General features: G+C 41.7%; 1 protein-coding gene across 23 annotated transcripts in view; it reads left to right on the top strand.

Annotated features, from left to right (window-relative positions):
- Positions 1-24,332, top strand: part of LOC114901987 (multidrug resistance protein 1) — a 205,695-nt gene that overhangs the window by 91,868 nt on the left and 89,495 nt on the right. For 15 of the 23 annotated variants that reach the window (XR_003795334.1, XR_003795335.1, XR_003795336.1 and 12 more), the window contains 4 exons: positions 29-226; positions 7,897-8,103; positions 11,560-11,706; positions 12,502-12,675. Coding sequence is in view for 18 of the 23 variants with exons in the window: in XM_029234276.1 (XP_029090109.1) it covers positions 29-226; positions 7,897-8,103; positions 11,560-11,706; positions 12,502-12,675 (726 nt within the window). In the remaining 5 variants the exon portion in view is untranslated. Of the gene's footprint in view, positions 1-28; positions 227-5,769; positions 6,128-7,896; positions 8,104-11,559; positions 11,707-11,788; positions 12,729-22,729; positions 22,843-22,906; positions 23,148-24,332 lie in introns of those variants that run through there. The other 8 variants (XM_029234278.1, XM_029234288.1, XM_029234293.1 and 5 more) reach the window with 6 other exon arrangements.

Genomic DNA, 24,332 nt, shown 5'->3' with positions numbered 1-24,332 from the left:
AAATTTACTGTTATTGTTCTGATTTTAGAATACAGTGGAAGGAAATGTGACATTTAATGAAGTCGTGTTCAACTATCCCACTCGACCAGACATCCCAGTGCTTCAGGGGCTGAGCCTCGAGGTGAAGAAGGGCCAGACGCTGGCCCTGGTGGGCAGCAGCGGCTGTGGGAAAAGCACGGTGGTCCAGCTCCTGGAGCGGTTCTATGACCCCTTGGCTGGAACAGTGGTGAGCACACTTTTTTTTCTTCTTTTTAAAAAAAATTTATTGGAGTAGAGTTGATTTACAGTATTGTAAATCACTCAGCAAAGTGATTGAGTTATATATATATATACATATATTCATTTATTTTCAGATTCTTTACCTGTATAGGTTATTACAGAATACCGAGTAGAGTTCCCTATACTATAGGGAACATATACAGTAAGTCCTTGTTGGTTATCTATTTTATATATAGTAGTGTGTGTATGTTAACCCCAGGCTCATAATTTATTCCTCCCTGCCATGTTTCCCCTTTGGTAACCCTAAGTTTGCTTTCTATGTCTGTGAGTCTATTTCTGTTTTGTAAATAAGTTCATTTGTATTATTTTTTGAGATTGCACATATAAGTGATATTATATGATATTTGTCTTTCTCTGTCTGACTTCACTTAGTGTTATAATCTCTAGGTCTGAGCACACTTTCTTATTCAGCTCATTTCAGTTTTTTCATCTTCTAAATGCCTAGATGTATTTTTTTTTCAGATTTTTTTTTTTTTTGATGTGGACTGTTTTCAAAGTCTTTATTGAATTTGTTACAATATTACCTCTGTTCCATGCTTTGGCCTTTTGGCCGTGTGGCATGTGGGATCCCAGCTCCCCGACCAGGGATCGAACCCACACTGGAAGGCAAGGTGTCAACCACTGGACTGCCAGGGAAACCCCTGCCTAGATGTATTTAATTCTCAACTATAAGCCATGGCTTTCCACACTTTTAAACAGTGGTCCCACTTAAAGTCTGACATCCTAGATATAGTCTCCAAGCTGTGTCCACTGCCCCAGCCAACTTCTCCAGCCTTTCCCTCAACCCTGCTACTCTGCCTTCCTCTGCAAGCAGCCTTTTTACCAGCCATCCCCCTTCCCTTGGTTAGGTCTCAGTTTACATGAGCAGATGCAGGAAAAAAAGCCAGAAAGACAGAGGAGGGATGCTGAGAGAGACTAGTAACATGGACGCCAGCGATGGGAAGGGTTTCAACAAGGAGAAGGTAGTCTGCACCGACAAATGCCATGGAGAGATGGGGTAAGACGGAGACTGAAAACACATGGGAGGATTTGGCAATGAATGGGCTGCTTCTGACATTTCACAGTCTTCTCAGTGAAGTGATGGTGGTAGGAAACAGTTGAGCATGGCTGAGGTGTGGTCAGGAGGGGAAATGGAGACTGAGCGAAGTGTAGACTAGCTAGAAGATCAAAGGAGAAGGAAAGGAAAATAAAAAAGGGGAGGCAGAGCCCAGGGAAGATGCTTAGCATGGGGAATCTTGAACATTTTTATGGCTGAGGATGAGATAAAACCGTTGATGAAGAGAGGGAATTCAAACACCTTCTAAGGAAAAAGAAAAAAAGCGAGATCAACAAATTTGGGAGACAGATAAAGAACATAGAGGGATTCTCTTTTGTTTCCTGAACAAAAGAGTAAGTGAAGGGTCAAATTTATTCATGCAACATTCAGTAAACTGTCAGTGAGTTCCTGTCAGGGACTGTCTTAGGTACTGGGAATGAGATAGGAGTCTTGAAGGGAGTAGTGACATTTTATTACTATTATTATTTTTTGGCCGTGCTGCACAGCTTGTGGGATCTTAGTTCCCCAACCAGGGATTGAACCCGGGCCATGGCAGTGAAAGTGCGAAGTCCTAACCACTGGACCGCCAGGGAACTCCTGGGAGTAGTGGATTTTTTTTTTTTTTTTTTTTTTTTGCGGTACGCGGGCCTCTCACTGTTATGGCCTCTCCCGTTGCGGAGCACAGGCTCCGGACGCGCAGGCTCAGCGGCCATGGCTCACGGGCTTAGCCGCTCCACGGCATGTGGGATCTTCCCGGACCGGGACACAAACCCGTGTCCCCTGCATCGGCAGGCGGACTCCCAACCACTGCGCCGCCAGGGAAGCCCGAGTAGTGGATTTTTAAATGACTATAATGGGGACTAGGAAAAGAATCAAACTAGGTAGGAATGGAATTCAGAGGAAAACATTTTCATTATGTAGGCACTGAGTTACTGGTCAAACTCAGAGGTGATATTCAAAATATTTAACAACTGGAATGGGCCTGGGCGCTGCCCATCCAGAATGGACACCTACTTTGTATAGTCAGACCAATGCCTGCCAGCTCTATATGGGCCCTACTTGCGTTAATGATTGATGTGAAAATAGAATTTTCATCCTGTAGGCCAGGGCCCTTTTCACTTCCCCACGGTAGTCACAGTTATCATAAATATTTCTTACTGTATTCACAGACAGCTATGCCTTTACTCAGTCCATTCTTTGACAGTTGTGGAAACTTTGTTCGTCCTTGCGCTTTGTTGCTTATTTGTACTACCTTGTTTTATATCTTCTGTGAATTCTGACTTCATGCTTCAATTTTGTGGTTAAAGTTTGGACAGAGAACTCTCAGTGAAAACCTTGCTGACACATGAAGCAATCAGAGGAGGAAATTTTAGCTCTCAGACACTGATCGTGGTCCTTAAGAGACATTTCTTAAGCAGTGTGTTAAATGATGAGTTGTAGGGGATGGTGTCTGTCCTCAAAGATTTCAACTGAAGAGATGGGACATATCCTTCCATGAGTTCTATTAAAGAAGAAGATAGGCCTAGAGCTAGTTCTTAAGGGATATTTAGAGCTGGTTGCATAAAGCTGTAAGGGTGAGCAATCAAGACATCGTTCGATGAAAGAGATAACGTGAGCTGGGGCTGATTGATTTGTTCCCAATGCAGCATATAGGCCAGTTCGGCTGAAACAGCAGATTTAATCAGAGTAATGGTTCTCAAACTTTTTTGATTATAACCCACTTAGGAAAGACCAAAAGAATTCCCCCCCCCCGACACACCTCACTACACTCACAGTCACTGTAATGGGAAAAAACACTTGGTGTTAATAGTGTTGGAGTTGAAAACAACAATGGTAAACATACGTGCAGTAATTAGACAGGAAGAAAGTAAAGAAATTAATGATTATTCTCCATGTTCATAAGCACAAGGGGAGCGAAATTTAAAACATGGACCGTATCAGTTATGGTTCAGTGTAGGAAACAGAAACTGCTCTGGGTATTTCAAGCAGATAGATATTCAGTAAGGGGAATTTGGTGCTTACAGAATCACTGGAAGGGCTGGAAGAGTGGAAGTAAAAGTAAAAGTCAGCACTCCCAACATTCAAATCACAGCATCTCAGCTGGGGTCCTGTGGCCAGGAGGTTGTAGGAAATTATGCCAGTGTCACAGCTGCTCCAAACCTGAAGACACAAGACCAGAGTCTGGGTGATGTAAAAACTTCCGTCTGCCAAAACACAGGTGTTACTTTACCACGGCCTCTGTCTCCCAGATTTTGCACACTGCATCTCACTGGTAGAACCTCAGTTACTTCTAGAACCAGGAGCGAGCCTGGGAAACAGTTTTTAGTCCTCTACTCCCTTGATATGTGGAAGGACAGACACAGAAGAATATGGAAATGAATGCTGAGTGTATAGGACGGTAACCATCTCAAGACAACACTGATCATGCCCTGAAAACATAGTGTCCTCTTCCATTGCAGGGAATACGATGATCTGCTCCTGTGCATTTACACTAGAGCTTCGAAATACTGCCAAGTGCTCCACAGCAGCCAGACTTCTTAGTGGAAGTGCCCTCGATAAACATTAGTAAATGTGCCAAGTTTTATTAAAGAATGTCAATTAGTGACCCTGAATAACTCAGTTAATAGGTTATTAGTGATTAGTTCTTTCTTTTTTTTTTTTTTTTTTTTTTTCGCCACACCTCATGGCATGCAGGATCTTAGTTCCCCCACCAGGGATTGAACCCACACCCCTTGCAGTGGAAGCTTGGAGTCTTTTTTAAAAATATTTATTTATTTATTTATTTGGTTAGTTGCATCGGTTCTTAGTTGTGGCAGGTGGGCTCCTTAACTGCAGCTTGCCAGCTCCTTAGTTGCAGCATGCAGTCTTCTTAGTTGTGGCATGTGGGCTCCTGAGTTGTGGCAGGCCGGCTTCTTAGTTGTGGCATGCAGGCTCCTTAGTTGTGGCATGCATGTGGGATTTAGTTCCCTGACCAGGGATCAAACCCAGGCCCCCTGCATTGGGAGCTTGGAGGTCTTATCCACTGTGCCACCAGGGAAGTCCCGAAGCGCATGGAGTCTTAACTGCTGGACCGCCAGGGAAGTCCTATGATTAGTTCTTGTTGCCATAAAAAATGAGTCTATGCATTTGAGCATCATTTGATCATAATGATCATTTGAAGCAAGGACTTGACCCTGAGGAGGTCGGGAAATCCTCATGACCATCAACGAGCCTCGAATCACACTCTGAGAAACATTGACCTGAGCGGAGGTTCTCAAGCTGGCGTGGATCATAATGGCCTAGAGAGCTAATAGAGAACACAGCCACCCCGGCTCATTTACGAAGGTCAGGGCCTAGCCTTTTCATTTTTATGATTTTTCCCAGGTGATTCTGATGCCAACAGAGGTGGAGAACCTCTGAACTGATAACTTTAAAAGGTTTAGATCAAATTGTGGCAAGTCTTGCAAAACCAAGCTATGGAATTGTTCAGAGAGTGGAGTTTCCAAGTTTGGTGGGGCCTGAAAGTTGTACAATTTCAGGGACTCTATTTGAAAGAATACAAAGTTATGAACACACAATTAGATATGAAAGTGAATATTTCCTTCAAATGAGAAAAATTCACAACAAAATATTGAAACCTTAAAGACTCTGGTCCCTCTCCTTTTTAGGCAGGTTATCCTAAATGCTTACCCAGAAGACCTGGGCTCTCTCCCATCCAGAACACCGTTCAACTCCCAGCATTTGCCTGCAAATGGGCGTCCTTGAATCTTAAGTTCATTAGCTTCACTGAGACTCACTCTGGTTTGAGTCTTCCCCTGACCTTTCCTTTCTTCCCTTGCCAGCCCATGCTATGCGCTGCCACCAGAGTCCTCTCTCCCCCTTAGGACACAGTTAGCAGCCTGTTGTCTGGGTATTACCCAGTGGGTGCCGGGGCTAAGATGGAGACATTGCTCTTTTGAGGGAAGACAGAAAGTATTTTTCAATTCTGAGACACTGTGTTGCTAAAATCCAACCTGTAGTGTGTAGGTCCGATCTGAGCTCCCTCAATCACTAAGAGTGTGACCTTGCACGACTTAGCTCTGCTCATGTCCTCATCGGTAAAATGGGGATTAAACTCGCATTTACCTCGCGAGCGTTGTCATGAATATTAAACGAGAGAGGGCCTGAGGTGAGCTTACAACAGGACCTATAATATAGTCAATGCTCAATATTTTATCTACGATTACCATTTCAGAGTAAATACATACAGCAGGATCATACATATTTAACATTTGATTGTGCTACTGAAATCAGGTAGTAGATTTAAGTTTAGAATAGAGATAGTTTGTCATTTTAATTTAGGCTTTCATTGTTTTTGTTTATTTGTTTGTTTTTTGGCCTTCCATTGTTATTGTCAGTGTGTTACTTTAAGTTTTTATTTAGGCCAGTATCTTTTTTTTCTTTTTTTTTTTTTTTTATCCCGCCGTGCCACACAGCATGTGGGATCTTCGTTCCTCAACCAGGGATCATACCTACAGCCCCTGCATTGGAAGTGCAGAGTCTTAACCACTGGACCGCCAGGGAAGTCCCAGGACCAGTATCTTCTGAGCAGTGTTCACTGACGCCCTGGACTTCCTTGGTCTTCCCTCAGACGGCCATCCATGCCTCAGCCAAAGAAGCTCTGCGTTGATCTTTTTATATTTGGTCTTCTAAACGTGTTTCCCCTAAGGAAAGGATTCTTTCGCAAACACAGGATTTAAATAGTTTGTAGTTGCTGTGTGTAGCATGGGGCTGAGGAGGCCCAAGCGTCTTCTTGTATGCAGTGCGATGGAGAAACTCATTAAAACTTGCTGGGATCCGTCATATTTGTCTGACTGTATTCATTTGATGGTGTCTATTTTTTCTCCCAGGGGTATAAGCCTGGAAAAAAGTTTTTTAAAAAACTACTTTTTCTTTCCTCAGACGTCCGTTTTTCACACTGTTCCATCTAACAAGATCTGCTGTTTCGCCACATACTTGTATGGTTTTTCCTGCCTCTCTTCACTCTCTACTTTCCACCTTCGCTTAACACTGTGAGGAAGCCTGGAGCATAGATGCTTGGAACAGTTTCCATGGCAACCGGGCTTGGTACTAATAAGGTCATGGGTGTGTTTTCCATCCATCCTTGCACCTGCCAGCTTCACAAACAGAAGCTGTCTTCCTGCAGCAAAGACTGTACCCTACCCCTGGCCAGCTGTCTCCCAGAGGCACCCAGCCAGGTACACGGGATTCAAAGTGTATATATAGCTCAGGACATACTCATCACCACTATTATAAAAGCTCAAAGCTGAGTCACTGATGTCTTCTTCAGGGAGGATGAACAGCTCTCACTTGAATGCCAGCATTCTCTTGCAAAGTAGGTCTCTGGGGCAGACACATCTGCACCAGAGCAAGGATTATTATCGGCCAGGCTGTATGGGTACGCCCCAGGCTTCTGCAGGATAATCCAAGGGGAGACAGGTCACTAGAGAAAGGGCAGCCTCTCCCTCCAGCTCCTTTGGGTCAGATCCAAATCGCAGACAGTCCTTCACATACCCTGTGCCCAGCACTGTGCTCAGTAGGGTTCATACATGACTTCATTTAATCCTCAATTCTTTGACTTTAGGAATTATCATTCCCAGTTTACACACAAAGAAACTAAGAGACATTAATTCACATTCCTAAGATCAACAACGATTTAGAGATATAACAGCCACCTTCCGACGCTCACTTCTGTTTCATTTAAGTCCTCAAAAACTTGATCCTAACTAACAGGTCAGATCAGAAACGTGACCTACAAACCTATTCTACGGTATAGCAGTTAGTTATTTCCAATCTAATGGTGGCTGCTTTTCCTGTGAAAAATCAGTACGTAAGAATAAGGATGCCAGAATACATCCCAGAATTAGAATGCATTTTATTAGTTTCCTGTGGCAGCTATAACAAATGACAGCAAATTTAGTGGGATGAAACGACACAAATTTATCTTACAAATTCTGGAGGTCATATGTCCAAAGTGGATCTCACTGGGCTAAAGTCACAGTGTCAGCAGGGCTCTGTGCCTTCTGAAGGCTCTAGGGGAGAATCTGCTTTCTTACCTTTTCTAGCCCGTGGCCCCTTCCTGCATCTTCAAAGCCGGCAGTGACCGGTTGAGTCTTTCTCATATTGCTCCACTGTGATACACACTCTCCTGCCCCCCTCTTGCACAGTTAAGGACCCTTATGATTATGTTGGGTCCACCTGGATAATCTAAGGTAACCTCGACATTTTGAGATCAGCTGACGAGCAACCTTACATCGTAATTCCATCTACACTTGTGAATAACATTCGCAGGTTTCATGAACGAGAACATGGATGTCTTGGATGGAGGAGAGGTGCATTATTCTGCCTACCACATGCATAGGGTTGAAACAGAAGAAATATGATGGTTCCTCAAAGCATACAATTATGACCTTATTCAGTTAACCTTGACAATCCAAACTGAAAACAACAACAAAAGTCTCATAATAACTTGGCAGTCTTAATGTATGAAATAACGATATTAATTTTGCTAAATTCAAAAAATGTGCTGGTTCTGAAGATGATCTGTGATCTCTTGTTTTCAGCTAATTGACGGCAAGGAAATAAAGCACCTGAATGTCCAGTGGCTCCGAGCACACATGGGCATCGTGTCCCAGGAGCCCGTCCTGTTTGACTGCAGCATCGGCGAGAACATCGCCTACGGGGACAACAGCCGGGTCGTGTCACAGGAGGAGATCGTGCAGGCAGCCAAGGAGGCCAACATACACCCCTTCGTTGAGACGCTGCCTGATGTAAGTCTCTCTCCAAATAAGGTGCCTGGGAGCCTGTGGCAGCCCCCCTGGCCTATGCTTGTGACTTCAAAAGGGCTGGATCCCAAAGGTGAAATGAGCAGCTACAACACACGTCCACCTGTATACAAGCATCTGCCTGCACTTCCCATCCCCAGTGGATGCGATGTTTACCTGATCACCCGACTCACTCCCTGTGAGCAGCCTGACCAAAAAATACATATGCCTGGGAGGCCTTTCCTTCCAAGTCTGGGTGCAGGGCCCACAGAAGCAAGAGTGACCCTCCCCCACCATTTCTCTCCCAACCTTCCTTCCTTCCGCCTCCTTGCCGCTCTCCCCCAAGCCTCAAACCTCCCTCTGTGGAGTCAGGCCCGGCCAGGGAACTGGCCCCTGCCAGAAAGAAGGCTCTGAGTAAGGCTGAGCCATTGGAGTGTCATCTCTCACCATTGCACATTCCATGCGCCCCAACCTCTGCTTGTAGGGCTGATTATTGAAACCTTCCCTGGGCTGTTGTCCCACAGATGCCTTCTGAATTCCTCCTAGGAAGTTAGGTAAATGGAACCTCTTGCCCTCTCTTAAGCCTCTTAGGTCCTGTATTTTGCATTGCAATCTAGACCTATCTTCTCTAACCCACCCACCCCCCATTATCATAAGTTATGTTCTTTATTTTAAGGAAGTGCCCCCCTAAAAAATAAAGCTCAGTAGCCTGAAACTGGCGGAGAAGGTCCTCTCCTCATGGGGAAAGATGGCAATGCCTTATGGCCCCAACCCTCTCCCAAGATTTCCTTTTCTGGAGGCTCTTCTTTGGATACCTGCTGTCACCACACATCATAGGCTCCAGGGAAGAGGCGCTGTCCACTCCCCTCCTTTAACCTTCTAGCCCATCTGTGGATAATTGGCCCTAGAACATTTAAAGCATGTAACTTTAATTCCCTTTACTCATGGCGAGGTCAGTGTTCTCAAAGTCTGGGCGTGGGCCAGAACATCAGCGTCACCTGGGATCTTGTAAGAAATGCAGATTTTCAGGCCTGACCCCAGACCTACTGAATCAGAAACTTGGAGGTAGGGTCTAGCAATCTGTGTTTTAATATCCCAGGTGATGCTGATGCAGGTAAAGTGTGAGAACCACTGGGCTAGGGGTTAACAAAAGCAAATACAGAGAGTAATTATTATCTAGCTTATGAAATATACCTTGCCCCTCTCACTTTTGTCTGCCACCGGGACCTACCTTTCTGGGCTCTGGGCTCTGTCTACGGAGCACACTTGTAGACATCATAAGTCTTTTCCTCAATGTCTAGACCTGGAAAGAGAAGGCAAAACCACTTAAGTCCTATTTTCTGTCCAAGGACCTACTTCTTCACCTGAGTGGTTCGCACTAGGATTTACCTCACCTTGCAGGGGGCTGGTCTAGTTTCCTCCTCTCAGGGGTACATCCCTGCCTTTATCTGCCTCAACAGGGTCGATACTGTGGCAGTGCAGCCTGGCAACCTCTGCACCCTCATGGGACTCGCTCCAGTGCTCTAGCCTCCCTGGTGGCTGCAGCTCTGGGCTGGGCCAGTCCCAAGCATCTGCCGGCACCTCCCCTGGGCTCGCTTACTCCACCTGCAGGTGGAGAGCTCTGTGTTGAGTGCCATAGAACTAAGGTTGCCAGAAATAGCAAGTAAAAACAGGCAATCTTACATAGAATGAATTTTTTTTAAATTGAAGGATAGTTGATTTACAATGTTGTGTTAATTTGTGCTATACAGCAAAGTGATTCAGCCATATATATATATGTATATATATATATATATATATATATGTATATATATATATATATATATACACACACACATTCTTTTTTTAATATTCTTTTTCATTATGCTTTATCATAGGATACTGAATATAGTTCTCTGTGCCATACAGTAGGACCTTGTTGTGTATCCATTCCATATATAATAGCTTACATCTGCTAACCCCAGCCTCCCACTCCGTCCCTCCCCTCCCCACTTCCCCCTTGGCAACCACAAGTCTATTCTCTATGTCTATGAGTCTGTTTCTGTTTCGTAGACAGGTTCATTTGTGTCATATTTTAGATTCCGGAAATGTATTAGTGATATCATAATGGTATTTGTCTTTCTCTTTCTGACTTACTTCACTTAGTATGATAATCTCTAGTTGCATCCATGTTGCTGCAAATGGCATTATTTTGTTCTTTTTTATGGCTGAGTAATATTCCATTGTATATGTGTACCACATCTTCTTTATTCATCTGTCGATGGACATCTAGGTTGCTTCCATGTCTTGCTATTGTGAATAGTGCTGCTGTGAACATAGGGGTGTGTGTATCTCTTTGAGTTATAGTTTTGTCTGGATATATGCCCAGGAGTGGGATTGCTGGATCATACGGTAATTCTATTTTTAGTTTTCTGAAGAACCGCCATACTGTTTTGCATAGTGGCTGCACCAGCTTAACATTCCCACCAACAGTGTAGGAAGTGGAACATGAATTTTAAAGTCAAACTCTGGATGTCAGAATCAGAGCCCACAGTTTGACTAACATTTCAGCCTGGCAAGGACCTGAAAATAAAAAGATAATATGGTTTTTTTAGGTTACACATTACATTTCTGCTCTCCCCTACATACCCTATTAATTCCTGTCCTATTGTCACATCGGATACTTAGTGAGCATTATCTGCTCTGGGAAACAATATGTGAAAAATTTCAGGAGAACTCTGAAAACAAAAGTCAATCAGGAGATTTCAGCTTTTCAAGTTAGATATCGAATAGAGTTTCTTAGCATCCATTAAAATTGTTGAAGCTTTAGAGATAGTCTTATAAAAACAGACAACAAAAGGCTAGCATCCCAAGAATTTCTTCCCTTCCTCACTTTATTTTTTTTAAAACGATATTATCATAATCGACATTTTATTTTTTTTAACATCTTTATTGGCATATAATTGCTTTACAATGGTGTGTTAGTTTCTGCTCTATAACAAAGTGAATCGGCTATACGTATACATACATCCCATATCCCCTCCCTCTTGCGTCCTTCCTCACTTTAAAATAATGCAGAGAGCATCACCTGCTGGTTATAAATAAAATGAGTTTCGATTATTTTATTATGCATAGCCTGTTAAAATCCAATTTCCTTCCTCCTACCAATCTTTGTCCCAAATGCAATGAAACCAGAAGGCTGGAAGAGCCTCACATTGCAACAGTCATCTTCCTCGTAAATATGTTGACTTGTCTACACTAAAGCATAACTTTTAAGACCCAAACGTCTGTCTTCAAGAAGAGAGGTTAATCCTGCCATTCAGAGCTATGTTTTTGTTGTTTAACTCTCCTTCAACCCATTCTTAGCTTCTGAACCTAAACTTTTTTGTGTATGTGGAAGTGGTTATCCTATTTTCTGCAAGCACACTCTATTTCAGAACTTTATCAGTTCTACTCTTCATCATAACAAAACCCTATTTACAGAAATATAACACCAGAGTAGGAGACAAAGGAACTCAGCTCTCTGGTGGCCAGAAGCAGCGCGTTGCGATAGCTCGTGCCCTCGTTAGACAGCCTCGTATATTGCTTCTGGATGAAGCTACATCAGCTCTGGATACAGAAAGTGAAAAGGTAAGAATTTAACGTGGACTCATTCACACTTGAAGCAGTTGTCCCTTAAAAGGTTTTAAATTTATGCTTCTGTCTTCTACAGTAGAGAACACAATTCAGCCAGATACTGAGTTTTGTTACTTTCAGTGGAATTTAAACACTTTCGGTAGCTGTCATTCAAGAGAACTAAGATGAAACAAGGCAGGTTAGTCTTACAACGCTTGTGCTCCAAAAGTCAACCCCGGATCACTTTGTATTGATCTAAGAAGCTGCATTCAGGAGCCATAGTCCCATTTCTACTGGCAGCATCTCCTCAACAACTATATAAAAAAGTGGAAGCACAGGACAGTGTTAAAAGCTGGCTGTACTCGAAGGTAAACACTAGCAATTGTTCCCAGTTTGAGAAGAAGTGGAGTGTTCAGGTGTCTGAAAGATAAACTCATTCTGAGTTTTTTTTTTTAATCTTAAAAATACCAAAATTCAAGGAGGCTGTGTTTGGCCTGTGCTCAGGCTTCCTGTATTTACTGTAGTGCTAGACCAGAAGGATGCCACAAGGCTGGGGACACTACTGAGTGCTTCTAAATGATTGCATAGGCTGTATTTACAGTCATAACTCTGAGATAAACCAAATTAGGATTCAGTATTCTTCTGATACGACAGATCCCTTGCTTTGTAAAATCTATGTTATATTCCATTGACACCACTGTTAAAGAAGCACGTATCGTTGGAGAAATTAATTGTGAGGCTTGTTATGGAGGAGAAATTCAAGGGAGCGGATTATTATGATCAGAGTTAATTTGTGTGATTATTGAACAGGTTGTCCAAGAAGCCCTGGACAAAGCCCAAGAAGGGCGCACCTGCATCGTCATCGCTCACCGCCTGTCCACCATTCAGAATGCAGACTTGATAGTGGTGATTGAGAACGGCAAAGTCAGGGAGCACGGCACACATCAGCAGCTGCTGGCACAGAGAGGCATCTACTTCTCCATGGTCAGTGTCCAGGCTGGAGCAAAGCGCTAGAGAACTGTGACCATATGAGCTATTAAATATTGCCTAATATTTGTGTTAAAATATGGCATTTAATCAAAATCGAAAAAGTGAGCACTTCCTGGGAAGACTATGTAGAGTTACTTATTTAACATTTCCTGCTTCAGTGGAAGATCATTCCACCCAGTTCAGAGTCTTCAGAAACTATAATTGAAGGAACAGAAAGAAACAGCATCAATTGGAGAAAAGTAATGGTTTTAATTGCATTATAAAATTTATAGAATCATTCAAAGTAGATTCTGTTAATAAAGTGTATAATTTTTGTTTCTATTTTCTCATTCAGACTGTAACTGACTACCTTGCTAAAAGATTATAGAAGTAGCAAAAAGTACTGAACGTTTGCGTAAAGTGCCTATAATAAAACTAAACTTTTATATGACTGGAGTCATCTTGTCTAAAGTGCCTGTAAATCTGTCGTCTCCCAGTTGGACTACTGAAGATCATTTCTGCACTTTAAAAAAAGGACTTCTTTAAAAACTCTCATTAATTTTTGTAAGAATGGTTAAACAGTGTAATAATTCCTATTGTACATGTCTTTTCACGTTGGGTTCTACAAAGCCATCTGGCTTCATTCTTCTTGGACTTGATCCTGCTGATTCTTGCATTTCCATTTTATGCTGGCTGTCAAACCAACCACATAGATCAATACAGGATTTCAGGGGCTGAGATGGGGCAGAGGATGGACAGTTGTGAAGTGTATACTCTGATGTACATTGAATATCTTGCATTGCTCTTATAAAGGGCTCTCACAGGATTTTAATACTTTTGCATTTTTAAAAATACAGTTCTTTTTCTGTTTTGATAATGCATCACTTTCCCCAGTAATTGGTCTCTTCCAAAGTTGATCCTTCTGGTGGCAGGTGATTAAAATGTGCCATAAGTTTAAATACATCATCATGAAAACATGACGAAAAAGGAGAATATCACCAGAAAATGATACTCTGACTATAAAAAGACAAGCCAAAAAGCATTATAAACATGATTGAGAGTCACAAGCTGGGAGCAGTATTTGCCATATTTATTATAAATAATTGGTACTGTTACTATCTAAAGAATTTTAAAAGGAAGAAAATGCCATCACCTCCAAGGAAGAACTGGCCGAGGACATGGTCCAGTAAATCCCGAAGAAGAAATTGAGGAGAAAGAAAGTGCACACTCTCAAAGAAATGTAGATTAAAACAACAAACCCTTGAGGGGTAACATGAGCCCCATGGCGGAATAAGACATCCTTTGTTTCTCCCTCAAGGACATAATTTGGCATCCAAGCACAGACAAAAGTACCTTTTTGGGAGTTGTGGGATCCAGCATCATATGCCAAGGGACCTAAGAGGAGTCTTGCTTCCCCGTGAGTCAACTAATAGGGATAAAGACCCGGGTCCTGGCTGTGGACCCTGCAGTAGCCTGTGAACTGGCTCCAGCGCCCCTTGGCCTTGGTCCAGGAGCCCCTGGAAAACACTGTCTAAGACAATCACCCACAGACCATAGAGCCTTTGTACAAGTCCTGGTTTCCAGATGAGAAGTTCCAGCACACCTTTGGAGCAAAAAAACCTCGAAGTTTGGAAGCATTGAGAGGATGAGAGGAACAGCTTGTCCTGACTTGCACCATCCCTCCCCCCAAGGGGACACAGCTTAGGGCCAAGAGAGATCTCAGCCTGTGATTTCTCTCAGGGAAAGTGAGAGCTTGTGAGTGACATGTGGCTCACAGGAGGCTGCCAAAGGAGCTCCTTTCTCTCTCCCCACATCCAGAGTACTGAAACATGAACTGCATGACTGAGAGGCAGGAAGAGACGGAGAATGGCACGTAGCTCCCTCAGAGGGTGTTAAAGGGGCACAGAGCCTGCTAACCACATTCAAGAAACCTGCCCTCACCTGCAGATCCTCCAGCGGGCGCACGGGTGTCCCCAGTGCTCAGTATGCCTCACCCACACAAACCCCCTGACCCTGTGGCTGGCTCCCTGTGTGTGCTCCCAGCAGCAGTGGTGAGAGCAGGGTCCGGCAGGTGGTGAGTGATATTCAAGCACACAAAGAATGCAGGCTTGAATCTGCAGGCCAGGGAGAAGCCACAAATGAGCTTTAGGGCCACCTTTGAAAAAAGGGAGGCAGCCAATACATGGTTTGGTGCATTGCAGATCAAGGGGAGGCATATAAGCTTAAGGATTCTGCCACAAGAGGGAGCAAGAAGTGTGGATCAGGTGTAACCAGAGAAGGCCTGAGAAAGCCTCAGAATCACTAGCAGGGCTGATGGAAGATACTTCTCTCCTGAAGCCAGTTAATAAAGACAGGAGGAGGTGACTTTAACTTCAAATGGGAAGACAGCAATGCAGAACTTCAAGGAATATGAAAAATCAAGGAAACGTGACACCACCAAAGGGTCACAATAATCTTCCAGTAACTAACCCAAGACATGGAGATCTGTGATTTTTCTCGTAGTGAATTCAAATATGCCGTTCTAAGGAAACTCTGTGAGTTCAAAGAAAACACAGACAAGTCAACAAAATTAGAAAAACAGTACACAAACAAAATGAGAAATTTGACAAAGAGATAGAAAATATTAAAAGGAACCCAACAAATTCTGAAGCTGAAGAATACAGTGAATGAAACGAAAAATATAATAAAGAGCATCAGTAGCACCTAAATATATTCAGCAAATACTAAGAGATCTGAAGTGAGAAGTAGACAACAATACTATAATAGTAGGGGACTTCGGTATCCTACTTTCAACAATAAAGGGATCATCAACAAAGAAATGTTGGATCTGGACTACACTTTAGACCAAATGGATTAGCAGACATATAGGGAACATTCCACCCAACAGCAGCAGAATACACGTGCTTCTCAAGTACACATGTAAAAAGTAGCAGAATAGGTCAGTCAGAAGACAGAAGAGAAGAACTTTGAAGTTACCTAGTCAGAGGAGAGAACAAAGAAAAAAGAATGGAAGAGAATGAGAAAGCCTACATGATATATACAGTACTATCCAAAGAACCAATTTGTGAATTATTGGTGTTCTGGAAGGAGAAGAGAGGACAGAAAGCTTATTTAAAGAAATAGTGGCTATTTTTTCCAGACCTGGGCAGAGATTTAGATCTCCAAATTCACGAAGCTGGTAGGCCACCCAACAAAATCAACCTAGAGAGATCCTCTCCAATACACATTATAATAAAACTGTTAAAAATCTAAAACAAGGAATCTTAAAAGCATCAAGAGAGGGAAAAAGCTTATAACTTTCTAAAGAACCTGCATAAGGCTATCAGTGGATTTCTCAGCAGAAACCCGACAGGCCAGGAGAGAGTGGGGTGATACATTCAAAGTGCTGAAAGGAAAGAAAAAAAAAAAGCCCTGCCAGTCAAGAATTCTCTGTCCAGCAAAGTTGTCCTTCATAAACAAAGGAGAGAGACTTTCTCAGACAAACAGAAGCTGACAGAATTCACCACCACAAGACCTGCCTTACAAGAAATGCTGACAGGAGTTCTTCAAGCTGTAATGAAAGGATGCTAATTAGTAACACGTAGCCAACTTCAGAATACTCTGATACTGTCATATGGTGCTGTATTAAAAGTTATAGGACAGTATATAGGTTAAAGGACAAGGGTATTAATAATAGCTATAGCTACAATTTATTAATAAATACCCAACATAAAGAGGTAAATTGTGGACTTCCCTGGTGGCGCAGTGGTTAAGAATCTGCCTGCCTGCCAATGGAGGGGACATGGGTTCAAGCCCGGGTCTGGGAAGATCCCACATGCCGTGGAGCAACTAAGCTCATGTGCCACAACTAGTGAGCCCGTGCGCCACAACTACTGAAGCCTGCGTGCCACAGCTACTGAAGCCTGCATGCCTAGAGCCCGTGCTCCGCAACAAGAGAAGACACCACAATGAGAAGCCCGCGCACCACAAAGAAGAGTAGCCCCCGCTCGCCGCAACTAGAGAAAGCCCACATGCAGCAACAAAGACCCAACACAGCCAAAAATAAATAATTTTTTTTAAAAAGAGGTAAATTGTGACATCAAAACAAAAAGGGGGAGTAAAAGGTTAGAGTTTTTGTATGCAAAGTTGTTATCAGTGTAAAATAAACTATTATATCTGTAAGATGTTTTATGTAAGCTTCATGGTAACCACAAAGCAAAACCCTGTAGCAGATTCACAAAAGAGAAGAGAATCAGAGCATACCACTATGGAAAATCATCAATTCACAAAGGAAGGCAGCAAGAGAGGAAGAAAGGAAAAAGGGAACTACAAAATAGCCAGAAAGCAATTAACAAGATAGCACTAAGAAGTCATTACCTATCAGTAATTACTGTAAACGTATGTTGATTAAATTCTCCAATTAAAAGGCATAGAGTGGCTGGATAAGACCCAATTATATGCCGACTACAAGAGACTTGCTTTAACTTTAAGGGCACACATAGGCTCAAAGTGAAGGCATGAAAAAGATACTCCATGCAAGTAGAAACCAAAAGAGAACAGAGCTAGCTATACTTATATCAGAGAAAATAGACTTAAAGCCAAAAACAATAACAAGAGACAAAGAAGGTCATTATATAATGATAAAGGAGTCAATTCATCAAGAAGATATCACAGTTGTGAATATATATGTGCCCAACATTGGAGCACCTAAATATATTCAGCAAATACTAAGAGATCTGAAGTGAGAAGTAGACAACAATACTGTAATAGTAGGGGACTTCGGTATCCTACTTTCAACAATAAAGGGATCATCAACAAAGAAATGTTGGATCTGGACTACACTTTAGACCAAATGGATTAGCAGACATGTAGGGAACATTCCACCCAACAGCAGCAGAATACATGTGCTTCTCAAGTGCACATGTAAAATTCTCCAGGAGAGGTCATATGATAAGTCACAAAGCAAGTGTTAGTAAATTTAAGAAGATTAAAATGATACCAAGTATCTTTTTCAACCACAGTGATAGAAACCTAAAATCAATGACAGGAGGAAAGTTGGAAAACTAACAATAATATGGAAATTAAACACTCCTGAACAACCAATGGGTTAAGGAAGAAAACAAAGGGGAAATTTTAAAAAATATCTTGAAGCAAATGAAGATGGAAACACAACGTACCAAAACCTATGAGATGCAGCAAAAGATGTCTTAAGAGGGAAGTTTATGGAGATAAATGCCTACGTTAAGAAACAAGAAAGATCTCAGAAAAGCTACGTTTACACTTCAAGAAACTAGGAAAAGAAAAATAAACTAAGACCAAAGTTATCAGCAGAAAGGAAATAAGATCAGAACAGAAATAAATAAAGACTAGAAAAACAAAAGAAAAGAACAATGAAAATAAAAACTTTTTTTTGAAAAGATAAGCAATATTGACAAAACTAGCTAGAAAGAAAAACAGAGAAATCAAATAAAATTGTAATGAAAGAGGAGAAATTACAACTGATGGCACAGAAATAGAAAGGTTCATAAGAGACTACTATAAACAGTTATACACCAAAAAATTGGATAAAAACAAACTGATAAATTCTTAGAAACATACCATACCAAGACTGAATCATGAAGAAGTCAAAAATCTGAATAGACCAATAATGAGTAAGGAGATTAAGTCAGTAAACCAAACCTCCCAACAAAGAAAAACCCAGGGCCAGATGGTTTCACTGGTGAATTCTACCAAACATTTAAAGAAGAATAACACCAATCTTTCTCAAACTCTTCCAAAAAATTGAATAGGAGGGACCACTTCCAAAGTCATTTTACAAGGCCAGCATTGTCCTGATTAAAAAGCCAAGTAAGAACATTACATGGAAACAACAGACAAATATCTGTGATGAATATTGATGCAAAAATTCTTGATAAAATGCTAACAAACTGGATTTAACTGCACATTAGAAGGATCATACAGCATGATCAAGGGGGCTTTATCCCTGGGATGCAAGGATGGTTCAACATATGCAAATCAATAATTTATTAATAAATTAATTTTATTAAATAAAATTAATAAAATGAAAAATAAAAATGAGATCATCTCAATAGATGCAGAAAAGAATTTGACAAAATACAACACCCTTTCATGATAAAAACTTTCAACAAATGGATTATATAGGGAATATACCTTAACACAATAAAGGCCATATATTGTAAGCCTACAGCTAACAGCATACTCATTGGTGAAAGGTTGAAAGCTTTTCCTCTAAGATCAGGAATGAAATAAGTGTCCCCACTCCTGACTCCTAGTCAACATAGTATTGGGCATTCTAGCCAGAGTAATCAGGCAAGAAAAAAAAATGGCATTCAAATCAGAAAAGAAGAAGTAAAGTTGTCTTTGCAGATGATAAGATCATATACACATACAGAATGTCCTAAAGTTTCTACCAAAAAATGTGTCTTTCTCTGCCTGGCTTATTTCACGTAGCATAATGCCCTCCAGGTTCATTCGTGTTGCCACAAATGCAGGATTTCCTTCTTTTTAGGGCTGAACAGTATTCCACTGTATGTATATACCACATTTTCTTTATCCAGTCATACTTTGATGGATACTTAGATTGTTTCCAAATTTTGGCTACTGTGAATAATGTGGCAGTGAGCGTGCAGTGCTGATTTCGTTTCCTTCAGATATATACCCAGAAGTGGAATTGCTGGATCATGTGGTAGTCCTGTTTTTAATTTTTTTGGTAACTTCCATACTGTTTTCCATGTTAAGCCGTCAAATTTGTGGTAATTGGTTACAGTAGCCTTGGGAAACTGATACAGGCTTCAAATCAGGGAAGCTAAATATAATGCTTTTATTTTATTTTATTTTTTAAAAAAGGAGTCTAATGAGGCTCTGAGTTGGGCTAACAAAAAGAGGGAAGGACGGGTGGCTGTGAGAAATATCCATAGTCTAGATGTGAAAGGTAGAGGGAGGAAAAAAAATTGGCTATAGGAAAATGCTGTAACATTGATGGAGGTGAGGAGCTCTTAGGAGGAAGATGATGTGTTCATATGGCTTGAAGGTGACATCATAGTAGAAGATCTTGAAAAGTGTGGCCCTTGGGTACTAACTAAACACAGATGGGTCCCCTGTGTGCTGTTTGCTTGAATTCAACTTTTATTTTCTTAGTTCCATCCTGCGATTCTCCAGCTCTGTCCAACTCTAAACAATGATGGTGATTTTGTTCACCAGAACGAACTTCTGAATTCAGGCCAAAGTGTGTTTCTGTTTCATGACATAAAAAGCAGCCACTTGTTACCAGGTCTCAACAATAAGAGGTCTTTTTGATTAATTTTTCTTACTCACATCTTCATTTCAGATGCCTGCTTCTAATTTGTGAACCTTTTGAGGAAAGGATTATGTCTTTGCATCACTTTGCTCTTTTGTCTGGCAACATCCTTAGTATATACTCGAGGTTCAGTGTCTGTTCTTTTGCCAATTTTTTTTTTTTTTTTTATCTAGTATGTACTTTCCTCTGGGTCAATTTTGCTTTATCAAAAATTAACATCTGAAAAGTCATTTGTTAATATAAGATATATTAACAGTATTCTTATCTAAGGCCATACAGTTCTGCATAAAAAATAGGGAAGGGAGTTCATCTTTACCATAAGACCTGTGACCCACCTTTACCTACTCTACCAAATAAAAGGGAAAACTGTATGGGAATTGTGTCCATAATTTTGTAAAAGAAAAAAATGTTTTTAAGAAATTAGAGTAGGCTGATAACAGTATTATACCAATGCCAACGTCCTGCGTTTGATTTTGTATTATAGTTACTACCTGCTGTCATTCAGGGAAGCTGGATGAAGGGTACACAGGACTCTACAATTTTTGCAACTTCCTATGAGTCTATGATTATTTAACAAGAAAAAGTTAAAAGAGAAATAGGAGAATCATATGGTGAAACTACTTAGAGACTTGCTGCTCTTGGAATTATCTGGCAGTCCAGCGGTTAGGACTCTGCGCTTCCACTGCAGGGGGTACGGGTTCGATCCCGGATCAGGGAACTAAGATCCTACAAGCCACATGGCGTGGCCAAGAAAAAAAAAATTGCTGCTCTTAAAGTGATAGTAATTTGGGCTAAAATCTGAAAAATGAGAAGGAGTTACCCAGGAAATGGTATAAGTGTGGAAGACAGGACATAGGGATGAAGGGACAGCATTTCAGGTGGAGGAAACAGCCTGTTCCAAAAGGATTTGAAGTACAGAAGGAAGGTTGTTGTGGTTGGAGCTGGCTGATCAAGGCGGAGAGTGGCATGAGACACTCTGGCCTGCTACCTCTGGGAGCCCTGCCTGACAAATTGGAGTTTGGGAGTGTTTTACCCCTCCCTCTCAGAACCCAGCCACTGTGCCATAAGAAGCAGCCTGAGTTACATGGGAAGGCCACATGACTTGACTCAGCAGAGCCCCCAGCCCACAGCCAGTATCAAATCCCAGGCACGTGAGTGGGTATCTCAGACATCCAGCCCAGTCAAGCCTTCAGATGACTGCAGCCCCAGCCAGTATCTGATTGTACGCTCATGAGATGAGAACCACCCAGCTGAGCCCAATCTGCAGAACCATAAGGGATCAAAAAAAACATTATTTTAAACCAATTGTTAACTAGAATGAGTAATAACCCTTCTAGTTGCAGAGCCTATAAAGGATTTTCGCTTGCCTTAACTCTCTTGATCTTCAAAAGTATGCTGTAGGCTCTAATATCTTGGTGGGCATCTGGTTCATCATTGTAATCCAACACCTCCATCAATGTAGAAAGTCCTCAATAAAAATCTTTGTTAAATGAAAACGAAAATAGATTTGTCAGTCTTAAAAAAAGATTAGACAAAAGATTTTCTGGAGCACCGTCTGTAACTGTAGTCCTTTGTCCCACTTGGAACTTCTAACACTAAGATGAAAGACCTCTGCCCTTGGCGTCAGGAGAAATCAGAATAGCAAAGAGAAGAGCAGCAGTGCTTACAGATACGTGCAAGAGGCAAAGATACATGATGAAATATTTTTACCAGGACTCTTTCAAAAGAGCCAATTTTGGTCATAAGGAAAAGTGACCTTTGAATTGGAAACTGAACATTTTTGCTTTCGGCACTAGGCAGCAAAATTTAAATGTTTTCCCTTCTTATTGATTGTTGCTTGTTATGTGGAGAAGCACCAAGGCGCTCCAGCGAGAAAACCTGGGTTTCTCTTCTGGCTGCCTGTTTGTTACGCATGTGATTCTTTGGGCCAGTTACTTATTTTCTCTAAACCTTTATTTCCTCATTGGGACTTCAATTTCAAGGAATTTCAATAGCTACCTCATTGGATTACTTGAGCACTAAATATTATAATAAAGTATTTAGGACAATACTCAACAGATAGAATATAGCAAAAGGAAAATTTGCCTTCACTCCGTGTGTTTCTTGCTCTTCAAGGCCACCAATTCTCATGAAAAGGAAGTTCCTCATGAAAAGGAAGTTCTGTTTTATATTTATTCACCTAAGAATTATCTTAAGTGCCTATGGGCTAGATATTAGGAGCACACTGATAAGACAAGGAGCCACGGTTTAAGGAGAGAGGAAATAAGTTTAGTAACGTGTGTAGGTGTCATAACACAAGACTTCTTGGGAAACTAAGAAGAGAGCCATCACTTCTCCTGGGAGTGCTTTGAGGGTTTAAAAAAAACTTCCTAGAGAAATGAGAATCTGCTTGTCAAATGGACAGTAGAGAAAATCTATGCATGTGGAGAGCAGTATAAACAGCCTGGAAGGCTGGATCAGAAGTGACTCACGGTGCTCAGTTTCAGGTGTTGGGAGCAGTGGGTGGTGCCCACCACAGGGATGAGTCTGGGAAGTCAGGTAGGAACCAAGCCTGAAGGGTCTGGTATGCCAGAATAAGTGTATTTTTATTCTTGCTGTGGTTTATTTGAAATAGTGAGAGTTGAGATATGCCCTATTTTTTTTTTTTTTTTTTTTTTTTGCTCTATGCGGGCCTCTCACTGTTGTGGCCTCTCCCGTTGCGGAGCACAGGCTCCGGACGCGCAGGCTCAGCGGCCATGGCTCACAGGCCCAGCTGCTCCGCGGCACGTGGGATCTTCCCGGACCGGGGCACGAACCCGTGTGCCCTGCATCGGCAGGCGGACTGTCAACCACTGCGCCACCAGGGAAGCCCTGCCCTACTTCTGAGTGTCCACATTCCTACAAAGGTACCTGTGCAGTAAGATATTATAAAATAAATCACATTTAACTTCTTTGATTTCTGTTATGCAGATGGACATACCACCCTTTTACAAACTCCTTAAGTAAAGGAAGAAAAGAACCCACTTTAGAAACCTACCGTGTAACCCTTGCACATGTGGGAAACCTGCAAGAGAGTTTCTGCGACTGGAGTATTTCAACCACAAGCATCAGGGGCCCCAACATCCTAGCATCTCAGGCCAGAAATCACACTGTTCTTTATGAGAAGGAGGGGAAAAGGCAAGGTGAGGGAAAGAGGGTTTTGTTTTGTTTTTTTTTTTTTTTTTAGTGAAGAGATAGAAAGAGAAAGCTAAACGATGTTATCAGGTCATACTTCTAATATTTATTTCTGTCATTAAGCAGTGGGCATTTGAGGCTTTCCTGTTGTATCAGAATTTGAGTATGACAGTTTTTGCATTTCCCAAAGAGTTCATTGTCCCTGTTCAATTCCCTCTTATGCAAAACATGTCTGTCAGTGTGGGCAATGACCCACTACTCCCACTCTTTAGAGTTTAAATAGATGACTCAGGCAATGAGTCATTTTTCCATGGATTGTCTATGTTGCTTGGAAAAGTGGCAGTTCCAGCCAAGCTATGGCTGAGACTACCTGAATTATTTGGAAAACACTATGGCCATAGTAATCTGCCTCCTTAGACTAAAAAAAAAAATGGTATAAAATTCTTTGGGATCAGGGAGCCCAGGTCTGGAACATGTACATATAGATAAAACCTGGAGAGCAATATGCTAAAGGGAAGTGGTTGGGTTAAAGTGAAAAAAACAATTTTGTGGATTCCCTCTGTGAGAACAAATACTTAAAGTAGTGCCAGAGGCTAAATACAAAATACTGGATGTTTCATAAAAGTTTGCATTCATGAATAAGTCTTTTGCATATATTTCAATTCTGAAAGCGACTTTTTGGAGAAGCTAAATTTTTTATTGGCTATTAATAGATGAAATTAAACTTCAAGTACATTTTCTTTTTAAATTTTTTTAAAATTTATTTATTTATTTTTGGCTGTGTTGGGTCTTCATTGCTGCACACGGGCTTTCTCTAGTTGCGGCGAGCGGGGGCTACTCTTCATTGCGGTGCGCGGGCTTCTCATTGCTGTGGCTTCTCTTGTTGCTGAGCACGGGCTCTAGGCACATGGGCTTCAGTAGTTGTGGCTCGCGGGCTCTAGAGCACAGGGTCAGTAGTTGTGGCACATGGGCTTAGTTGCTCTGCAGCATGTAGGATCTTCCCGGACCAGGGCTCGAACCCTTGTCCCCTGCATTGGCAGGCGGATTCTTAACCACTGCTCCACCAGGGCGCCCTCAAGTACATTTTCAATTTTCAGAATTTGCATTTACACTGGAAAGTCTACTTTGGCCAACAATTTTAGCCTTGCATATCAAGGCCAAGGTCATAGGTTAGCTATGCGATTCTCTGCACCAAACTCCCGTATACTTTCTACACCTCTTC

This window comes from Monodon monoceros, unplaced genomic scaffold (assembly GCF_005190385.1).
Source record: "Monodon monoceros isolate NGI ecotype Baffin Bay Population unplaced genomic scaffold, NGI_Narwhal_1 Super_Scaffold_2, whole genome shotgun sequence".
Lineage (NCBI taxonomy): Eukaryota > Metazoa > Chordata > Mammalia > Artiodactyla > Monodontidae > Monodon > Monodon monoceros.
The sequence above is the reverse complement of the archived record's forward strand: the minus strand, read 5'-3'. Positions and strand labels throughout refer to the sequence as shown.